We start from the raw sequence: 11422 nt of genomic DNA, 5'->3' as shown, positions 1-11422 counted from the left end.
AAGAAAGACAGATAATTCATAAAGTGTACAACTTAAAAATTCTCTATTGATCAATATCATATTTACAGGTTACGAGCAACAATGCGAAATATTGTTTTCTTTTCTGATATATATAAAAAGCCCTAAGATAATGACATATGTCAATCAATAACTGTTTATTTTATTATTCGGTTGATCCCATTATGTATACTTCTTTATGATTTTGGCTTGAAATTAAAAGGTCACAAAAATACGTTTCAACATCGTCTGTTAAACTGTGCCAGACGTTATTGCTTCATAATTTACTGGTTAATCTAGATAAAATGTGATTTGAAAAACTTATTTTATACAAAACTGGTTATGAATAATTCTAGTCTGTGTTACGATTTAACAGGGATTGAAACTGTTCTCAAAAGATAACAAAACTACTCTCTTTTTTCCAGAATAGGATCAAAATAATTAATTAATTTTTGAGACCAAATGGGACATAAAAGATCGCAAGTAGTAATAAAACGGTCATACCGATCGGTATTCATCTTTCTAATCAATTAAAATTCCAACACAACAGTTATTTTACAGCTAATTGAGCAATTTTGTTACAACATTTCAAAACTTAACTGACATTTTCTATTTATGGCTGCAGACATGTAAAGATATATTTCCCGTCCACTTGAATTCGTGTGTATCCTTTACTTGCAAATAGCATCCAAATTTCAGCACTCCAATGACAAACCTGTTAGACTGTGGGCTTGGAAATTTATCCAAAAGCTCGCTTTAAGAAAGCTTAGTAGAGATCTCAAATTATTCCCCATACACCTAAACTTGCATCAGTCTTGCTTGTAATAATATAAAGAAATGGTGTTGAAATTAGCAACGCTTTTATGATGGTAAACATCCACGACAATATCAACTTGCAAATTATTAAAGTAATGCAATGAAACTGTAACACATTAAGTAAGCTGGAATAAGATATCATTTAACGTTCTTCTCTTTTAGTTTGTTTTCTTTTTGTTTTACTTATACATGTATATCGTTTTTTGTTTAGTTCCGCCATTGGAACTGTCTTGTAGGGCACAAATATTCGATCATACGCCGCTTCACATGGAGCGGCACCTATGATCACATTGAAGGTTCCATGATTCCCTCCGTATAAACACGTATGTGGATGTTTCTGAATTTACAATGTCACCTTTTTTCATGATTAAATGTTGGATTCTGCTTAAGCCAGTGTTGGGGGTGAGTGGGTGTACGGTTACTTGCACTTTTAAGTACTTTTCATGGACAGGCTCATGCACACCGATCTTGCAATATTTCCAATTTTGCCGCTTTGCCGTTCCTCAGGGATACTGTTTTTTTCTATTTTGATATTAGTAGTTCGCTGTAAATTTGCAACTGTGACGGCTTTAGATATCACAAGGTGTTCCTGTTTGACAGTCCAAATATATCACCTTCGAACATGTGAACTAGATCAAATGAATTTAATTTCCCAATGCGTTGTTTTTCCGATCTAGTAAAAAACAGGGTGTTCTAATATCCATTTAATTGGGCAGAATTATTCAATTACTTTCTGTCAATTGCAAGCTGTGGTACGTGGATGAGAGATGAGGGAAACAAGTAGATAAACCGATAATATATAGAAATTTACTCTTAAAATACGTTATTAGCTTTAAAAGAAAAAGGAACATTTACTAGTTTTGTACTCATGACGTTTGTTTTAAAGTTACCGTATTTAGTTGTTAACAAAAAATGAGTCAAATAATGTCCACTTAAATGATATATGCCACTCTGCATTCCATTTATCTTGTTGCATTTCATAACGAATAAGTAACAAATACCCGGAAATTTATCAACAAAAATAGAGCACAGTCAGTTTTGAAACATTTTAAAGTTCCTACTCCTTAATATTAATCCTTTAAACTGATAGTATTCAACTGAAAGTATTGCACACATGACTCAGAACATTGTGAAATTTACAACCGCAAACATTGATATATGGGGCCTCTTTACCTTATCGAAATTTTTAACATAATCAAGGGAGCAATGTTGATGCCAAAACAGTCGGAATGCATTATTTTTTGTTATGTGCAAGTTAACATATTCAAACACGTACGTATTGTACATTAATGTGGTATTCTATTGAGAGATTTGTTGCATTTAATGCGTTAGAATGCCAACAGCTCTTCTTTTTCCATTAACTAACTCTAACTAGTTGACAAATCATAAGATATTCTCGATTAACGATTGTAAGAGTGCAAGCTAATCTTGCTCTTTTTTTCCTTAAAGTAACTATCGGCGTTTTACAAATGCCGTGCATCGTTCTTAATGCACTTCTTTTTAACTATATTATTTGTTCAAAGATATTTTTATTGCTATGCTACATCCTTGTTTTCAGACAATTTAACGCAAATAAATTCAATTAAGTTTATGCTGATTGAAGAGTGTTGCGTAGATTAAATGCTGTCACGGAATTGTGAATGTTTTCCTAGCATGATTATCTTTCTTTGCACGAACATTTAATGAGGCAGACTGATATTTACATAAAACATTGAGACACATATGGAAAGAATTGTTAAGTTAGAACAGACAGAAAAGCTGACAATAGTTCGTTTGAATTATTTCAACAACGCATGATGATATTAAGTGTCTTTCAATCGTCTTCTATAATGTACAATCGGTGTAATTGCATTAGGTATAGACTGAGAAAAAAGGTTGCTTGAGACATTGAAAGAACTGGGTCTAAATTCAAACTTGAAAACTGAGGAAATTCAAATTTGTTTCATACTATTTGGGGCTAATATTAAAATTGCTATCAAACCACCAAAGTCCCGTTAAGAAGGGAATCTGTGTTTCCTGCATGTTGCGATCCATGTCTAATCTTTTAGTGTCACTTTCGAAAAATCTCGTTTTAACTACATTCAATGAATATTTACTTTAATAAAAGTTATTCATATGAAATAACATGTTAATGACTAATTTCAATAACAATAAATTGAAATTATTCATTGAATATAACGCATCTAATTGACTGAATGGAAATGAACATGGATATATCAGTATATTATACAAAAAAAGCAGAAAAGATACAATATCAAACAATAACAAGTGACATTAAAGGTCCATTATGCATAATAAATGCTATCACTTTTATTTCTCAAAAACTGATTTTTGGTATCTTGTGACAGTCTTATAAGAAATACATATTTTCTATATATATATGTACATAAATTGTCTATGCTTTGTTGCAATTGGTATAATTATACTGAAATAGTATTTTGTATGGAAGTCAAAATACTACTTTGTTTACATTTTGCTATCTTCATGACCGAATACTGCACATTCAGCGCTATTGCCCTCACCTGTTGGACATTTAACATGCTGTAAAGTCCATTATTTTAAAATAATGAAACACTTATTTGACATTTCTAAATAATTTAATAAAATATGTACATTTGTAGTACAATACTACATGGTGAAATTAGGTATGAAAATTAAAGAGCAATACAGAGAAAAGCAAAGAAGTGGATAAAGCTTTCACATTCCAAAATATGATGTCTACATTAAATGGTCCATTTATCAGCTGGAGAAACACTTAACAGATCATCAGTCACAGCCAGTTTCTTCGTTAGTTAATCTGACGCTTACTCCCGATGGGAGTTTTAAATATTCATGACAAATAATGGCCTCGTAAATCATGTTAACAAGATTACAGTTATAGATCTTTTAGCATAGATTTATAAAATAATGCAGGGGTTCAAGAATATATTTAAAAAAACAGGTCCCGTGTAAGACAGAAAAAATGTCATTAAGTAAAATGTACAGTATTAGTTTCAAATGTGTTGTTAGGTAATATAAATACACTTCAAATTTAAAGGTGAATATAAAACTTGCAATCAATCTTTTGATACATTATTTGAAGAACTGTTCGAAGACTTAGCATGAAAGCTTTGTGCTAAAAGCTTTGTTGAAAGCCGCTTCCTCATAATAGATATAACATCTTTTAAGAAATGGTTGACAATATTTCTTCCATCAGTAGGTACAAGTACATTTACATTTATATTGTTTACACATCTGATGCGCTTTGGGGTCATTTGCACTGCAAACTTGGTCACAACCTTGCGCAATACCTTTGCAGACAACAGGACCGTTTTCGTGTAATAGCATTGCTGGCCAAACAATATATTTAATGTGTAATCCACTTGTTGTGTACTCTTTGTACAGATTCTTATCAAACTTATCCTGTTCGTTTACGTCAATTACATGGATACACATAGGCAGTGACTGGACTACCATCATCCAACAAACATATATACATTTTCTAATAAATGGCTTCAAAGCAGGTACAAAGTCATCGTTCCTCCAGCTTGCTTTTAAGTAAGCCTGAAAAAAGAAATTTTAATGTGTGAATGATATAAATACGAACTTTAAATAAAATAAAACGATATATTATAATTAGCAAATTTGAATATGAAAAGTGAATAATTTCAGATAATCACCTTTTGAACAACAGGCACCATGATTTCGGCAACTTCCTTCTGAAATACCTTCAGTTTATCCAGTATGGCCTCAGAGCGCTGAAGCTATATGTATAGAAATATACAATATTGCTTTGAAATGTAATATACCGATGCTCCTTACAATAAGCGGGTTCAAAGGTGATACATATAAGAATGGTTTGGTGAAGACAAATACACATGTAAATATTTTGTGGATGCTTATTTACAGAAACACTGCTTATAAGAAAATAAGAAACAACGTACTTACTATTTTGATTAAATTTAGCGTATGAACAAATATCAATGATATTTGAATTTCTTCCCAATGGACGCATTTCAATTGATAAAATTCGTAAAATAATTATTATAATGTACATAACTTCATATTTTGCCAAAATAATAACAGAACTCACTTTCACGATTATTTTTTTCAATGAATCCTAAAAAGAAATAAAAAGAGCAAAAAAGTTTAGATTATAGAATTTACCGCCATTGATGCTCGAACGTTTTCTTTACCAGTTCCATTATCTTTTTTATACCTCCATCTTTCAGTCAGCTCGAAATTGTTATCTTCACCACCTTCACTGAAGTCTGATTTTTGAATGTTTGAAAGCTATATAAGAGAATGTGATTTAGGTTGTTAATTTTAATTCAAATCCGTCAAAACATTAATTGTATATATTTTAACATGTTACATGTATATCGCTCGATAATAACGGTTGTAAGTTCGCCATTTGATTTAAAATAATTTTTATAACTATAACATTTCCGTTTTGTTTATATTTCTATCGAGTCTTTTACATTTCTAAATAAAAAGGAATGAGTTTGAGCTATCCAAGTTAATTTTCTACCACAACACATTTTTATAAATGTCTTCTATAATTATATTATTCTAGATGACATTAATACAGAATTGAATTGCGTATAAGGTAAATAATTTATATTAAGATATATTTACTCTTTTATTTTGCATCGTTGTAACGTTGACGCCATTCTACAATACAAATAGCATACTAATAAAAAGCAAAAACCATTCATAACACGAAAAAGGTAGAGTGCTATCCTGGCTGTTGAAGTTTACTTCAGATTATAAATCATCTCGTTTTACATTTTGAAACCCTTAGACTTTAAAACACAATGGCAAGTTTATTGAACAGATATGTTTACTCATACGACGAATTTTATCATTTTCACTGCTTAAATTAAAGAAATAGATACATTCTGACATTATATACAAATTATTCCTTTCCACAAAGATAAAGTCAAGACCTGTGGTGTTTATATTTAAAAAGGACATTTTATTTGAATTAAACTGTACAGTTTCTCGTCATAATAATTGTAGACATATATATTTAACATCATATAAATTTTTTTATAATATTAAATCATTTGTTAAATAAACACAAATTACAGAATAACATTTTTATAGTGGTCTTTTACCGTAAATCATTATTTTTGAACATTATATGTGAACTGTATGGACTTAACACCACTGCTATATTTATTCTATTACACTCGTCGTTAGCAGGCCTAGTAGGTAAATTTGGAATAACAAACAAACAAACTAAATGACTAATTAGCTAGCTAATTAACAAACAAGCAAACAAAATGCTCAACTGTTCCTGGATTATCTTGTAAAAGCTTGTATTCTTCAAACAAGTAGTTGACCGCATCGTCCGTTTTAGTCAGCATAGTTTGAGCTTTTTTCTTGCAGAAATCATAAACGTTCTGAAAATATAAATGTATTGAAAATTGTGTATAATGAGATATAATTTTTATTATTGAATTAATCATGTAACAAAAATATGAAGAAGGAGAAATCTCTCGACTACTGAACTAACTACTGAAAAATACAACATACCTTTCACACCCATAGCACCGGCTGAATCAATATAGCGTTTTTTATGCTAAACGTATCGGAATTAATGATCATGAAGGACTAGAAAAGAACTGTTTACATGTTTCGTTATGAAAGCCATATATTACTGACGGCTATAAGTTATCATAATCGATGTTAACAGGCCAACAGTGATATGTTAAATAACACGTCACTCAACGGACATTATCTAATTCAATTTTGATAGTAAATATCCACTTATTTAAATATTAAGCCTTAATAAGATTTAGCGTTTTTCTAAACATTATCCGATTGCATAATCTGTTGTGTTTTTTTTTTAATAATCTTTTTGGATTCAGTGCTTTACTACATTTTTTTGTCAAAAATCAAAATGAGTGTTCATTCGATTTCATTGAAATAAAATGAGACTATTTCCTTCTTACAAGTAATGTCAGATGAAGTGTAGAAATTGCTTCCTCATCATCATGTCCTGCACCCGTAAGCCCATCAAGAGCGTCCGTCCATTCGTTATCGTAAAGTTCACTGTAAACTTCACCGAGTTTAGTTGGTCTGTTTGTATCAGATAAATCAGCAATTGCCGGGTTGTCTTTTGTCAATTTCTCGCCCGCTACCTTACTTAGCCTTGCAAATAGATGAAAAATTAAAAGATGAAAATTAATATTACGTAATATTGTGTTTTTGTAACATTATCTTGTGAAGACATTTCAGTGTAGTTAAGAACTGCATTTGTTCTTTCTAGAAAATTAACAAGTAGTTTAAACGTGAACTAAATGGTATCATGGCAAAATGTTTATTTTCCTACATGTGTTAACATACTATTACAGTCACTATGAATAGGTAAGTAAGACATGGTTTACTGTGGCTTTCATGTTTATATTTATACAAATTTCCAAAATCATTGTATCTCCAAGTATTGCATTTGATACATTTCTTGTTAAATTTCTTTTTTCAACGGTTTTTGAAATTATATCTAAAATTGACATTATGCTCATTGTTTTTCTCATTGTCAAGTTTAACTGAATTGACTATTTTTTTCCCCAAAAATTTACTGTTATCATGGTGATTGACCAACAGTTGCTGTAGGAACATGTTTAGGATAAAATATAAATCTGCCTAAAACATAAAAAACTGCCCCACCTTTTTATAACTTAAAAATTACAGGTAATTCTGATGGTAATTTTACAGAAGTCTCCTTGGACCACGTTGGTTATTTATTGTTCATGCGAAGTTAATTACAAAATTGAAAGGAATTATGGCAAAATGTAAACGACTTTGACAGGTTCACTCAGTTTAAACCGTTAGATAAGCATTATGTTACTTAAAGAAACAGACAATCTTTACTAGCTTATCACATAACAAGTAATAATTTGGGATTATTTCGATACCGCATAAGCAGTTCCTCGTTTTTCATTTCCTCCTTCATAAGTTTATCCTTGTCCTCTAAACGTAACTTCTTTAAGTTTTCTATTTCTTGTCTCAACTTGACATTTTCCTCCTTAAGCTGTGAATCATTATCAGAACAAACAGCCTCCTTATGTTTGAAAGGATTTTTCACATGCCATTTCTTTTTCTATAATTCATTAAAAATAAGATATAAAAATACATGTTGCACATTGATAAATAAAACGGAAACTTGTCATGGTTTTTACAGGTTTATGTAACAGTCATATAAATATGATATTATCTTTTCTTATACTATCTATTTTCCTCAACACATTAAACATCGAAAAAGTACAGTTTTAAAGAAATACACCAAGATCTATGCGTGTTAAGATAGGGCTTTAAGAAGATAAATATAAAAATGTGTATACATTGTACATTGACAGCAAACAGATTTGATTAATGAAAATTTCTAAAATTGAGAGATATCTTTAGTTCAAGAAAACCTTAACTATTTTTGGTCAGTTCTATATGATTTATCTGTTCATGAAAGAGACTGAAAAATATTACGCATCTTATGCCCTTATACCTGGTTTAAACAGTATACACTATTCAAGTATAATCTACAATCTATACAATCTATAATGCTAAAATCCATGATCCCGCGATATGTAGTAAGAATATAACACTTCTTATATGAAAATGAGGTATTTTTATACTTTTCAAACACGAACATTTTATTATCAGATAAAGGGTAGTGACGTTTTATGGACATTTTAAAAACTTTACTCGTTGCAATAACCTCTGCGCTGTTTCTGTCACAGAAGTGAAAGTAAATATTTACCTCCTTGTTGACATGACTTAATTTCTTTTCCGTGTCGACTAACAGTGTGTGCAGTTGTTGCTTTATTTCATCCGGAGTTTTACATTTGATTTCTTTTATGGTTGAATTGATATGGTCTAATTCAGTTTCCACTGTATCAAGCAAGCCGTCATCACATTGATTTTCCATTTCACCATCTTCGGTTGATGAAGTGTAAAATGTTGACTTTTGTTCACTCCGATGAGGGGAGTGTTCGGACGGATTGTTACCCCTACATATTAAATAAAATAGCAACAGGAAAGTTGGATTTCATTCCTTCGTTTAGAATTGAAGACATGCAATAAAGTTATAAATTTAGATTTATGGGGTCAATTTTGCTTTAAATTATCTTACAGAAGTAATGTGTTCAATTTAGTCATAATATTTGTATGATTTACAATTTTTATTTTCGTTATCAAAAACTTTATTGTCCAACACAAGAAGAGTAAACATTTGGAAATCTTGATTTATATCTCCTTTGACTATATTAAGCATATCGCTTGTCAATATATCAAACTTAATAAAATTTGTAGTTAAGTAAACAGCTTCTTATTCTTCCTTTCGCTTCATTATTTCTCGCTGTAATTTCTAATGATTAGAAAATTGGTCTTATTATCAAACCTAATACTTCCGTTTCTGACTCGGCGAAATTTTGACTAACCTTTTTACCAAAAAAATGATTACGTTAACAGAGATAACAAACTTGAATTTGTGCATTTATCAATTGATATCGATTCAACCGATTCTTTCCCTGTTAAGTTAAGAATTTCGTGTTGTCGCAAAATATTTTCAGCTTATTAAATACAATACTAAAAACACAACTGACGAAATCAAAACAAAATGAAATAGTTAAATATTTACTGCTCAAAATGCCATAAAGACGTTATTTGTCGTTTTTACCCTTGTATAATATTCGTAAAAATAATATAAACTTTGACAGCCTGCCAACATGGGCCATTAAGTAGAATGTGAGCGCGGTGCTCTACAAAACAAGTTATATTTTTACTTAAAATTATTAATACATTGGGCGACAATTTTTTATATGCAACTTTCCATTAACCTGTATAGGTTTCAAATTGACTTCCCCATAATACATGTAAGAATAACACTGAAAAAACTTCTGATCAAATCATAATTTCATTTATTGTCAGATATAATTTTAAACATAACAATGTTATCTTTACAGTATTTATTGATATCTCCTATTTCATCTATATATTGTTTTGTATGTAGCCATATATTTGAAACAATCGAGTCGATAACTAGTTTTGTTTTAAATTTTGTCTAGATAAAAATATGCTCCAATAAAATGTTGTATCATAATTTGGGGACATTTTCGTTGAAAATGTGAGATAAATTGTATACATATACATGCACCGTGCGTTTACTTGAGTGCTGGTATAAGTTACCCGCACTCCAGAGCATGCCCATTGATTGGCTCATTTTTGCTTGGGTTTACTTATTGTGACGGCAGAGAAAGGGAAAGCGACAGAAATATCATGTTCAGATGCTCGTTCATTGGTTATTTTTTCAAGGGGTTTCATATTGTGACAACAGGGAGCGTGTTTTTATGTTTGACTATGATACAAAAGAGAAAGAACATCAAAGCACTCGGCAATCTGATTAATACTCGGGGGCTACGCACCCTCGTACAAATCAGATAGCCTCGTGTTTCGATGCTCTTTCTATTACATAAATACAAAAGAAAAAAACATACATTTTTGTAAGTGAAAACAAAACATTAAAGACCACATCCACACTTCTGTTGTAATACCATGATCAGATAAATTATTTCCAATAATTGAAGATTAACCACTAAATAAATTGTTTACGTTACAATGTAGAAATAAAACAAATGAAAGTTAAAAGAAAAATGAGAATATGATTGTTTAAAGTGAAACTTTATAAAAATCAAATTTGCACCTCGGTAATAATGTTATCTGTGTGTTTATGCTGAACTTATTTTACTAATTTAAAACCAATTTTCATATAATTTGTTCCTTATTATTTTACGTATAATTCCAGTCCAAATCAAAAGATGTCTTATAACCTTACATAAATTTAATGTAAGATACTTTCCTGAATAAAATGCTGTTATAAAACGGTTTTAACGGATGTTACACATTAAAAATTAAGGTAATGTTTAAAATATAAATTATTTTGAAAGAAATCAAAATAGAAACAAAACATATCACTAAATGAGACAAGTATTTAATATGATAATAAAAAACTTACATTTTGGCTGGTATTTTCCTTTTGAATAAACGAGGAAGTGAAACAAATTTAAACGTTATAAATTTCAGGGGTGAACGTATTTGATAAAAAAAATTTAATCAATACAACGACTTCATAGTGCTTTAAATGTATAATCGTTATTTGACATTTTATAATCATGCGAGATATCTGATTTATTACCATGTTAAACATTGCAATTTACAATGCTTTGAAAGATTTGTAAAGATTTGGGGATTTTTGCTTGATCTTGTACGTTTTACAACGATTTTAACATAATTTGGTCATATCTGTGCTTCGTAAGCAAGCAAGTCAGCTTACTCTCATGAAAGAATCCAAAGTGTTTGTCGGGATTCGAACAGGCAGCGGTGCGGTGAAATATAAACTACCACATGGGTCATAGTTCAAGATCAGTTGTTACGGAAACATTTCGCTTCAAAAAAGGATAAAAAACACCACGATATTACAAATTCTTTTCCTATTGAGCCTAACGGGCGGCCATTTGGGGTCTTTAAGAAAACTTTATAAATTAAACCGCAAATATCATTGATACTTTGATAGAACTGAAAATGCAATTTAAATTATTTGATATATTGAGTAAAATGTTGCACATTGTTT

At 30.3% G+C, this 11422-nt stretch overlaps 1 protein-coding gene across 1 annotated transcript; it reads right to left on the bottom strand.

The window, feature by feature from the left end:
- Positions 1-3132: 3132 nt before the first annotated feature.
- On the bottom strand, positions 3133-11128 carry LOC132740786 (uncharacterized). The gene is made up of 9 exons (XM_060728772.1): positions 10808-11128; positions 8555-8804; positions 7716-7900; positions 6753-6951; positions 6090-6200; positions 5431-5466; positions 4960-5085; positions 4473-4556; positions 3133-4356 (listed from the first exon to the last, which is right to left on the bottom strand). Coding segments are annotated over exons 1-9 (1344 nt in total). The 5' UTR covers positions 10810-11128; the 3' UTR covers positions 3133-4005.
- Positions 11129-11422: the final 294 nt, after the last annotated feature.

The sequence above is a fragment of the Ruditapes philippinarum genome, unplaced genomic scaffold (assembly GCF_026571515.1).
Source record: "Ruditapes philippinarum isolate M1 unplaced genomic scaffold, ASM2657151v2 ctg8923_1_1_1_1, whole genome shotgun sequence".
NCBI lineage: Eukaryota > Metazoa > Mollusca > Bivalvia > Venerida > Veneridae > Ruditapes > Ruditapes philippinarum.
Note: the sequence above shows the minus strand (reverse complement) of the source record. Positions and strands in the feature narration are given on the sequence as shown.

Coding starts and splice junctions, on each gene's coding strand:
- LOC132740786 (XM_060728772.1), bottom strand. Junction 6,201..6,752: donor CACTTCATCTGACATTACTT/GTAAGAAGGAAA, acceptor TTATATTTTCAG/AACGTTTATGATTTCTGCAA. Junction 5,086..5,430: donor CAACGATGCAAAATAAAAGA/GTAAATATATCT, acceptor TCTCTTATATAG/CTTTCAAACATTCAAAAATC.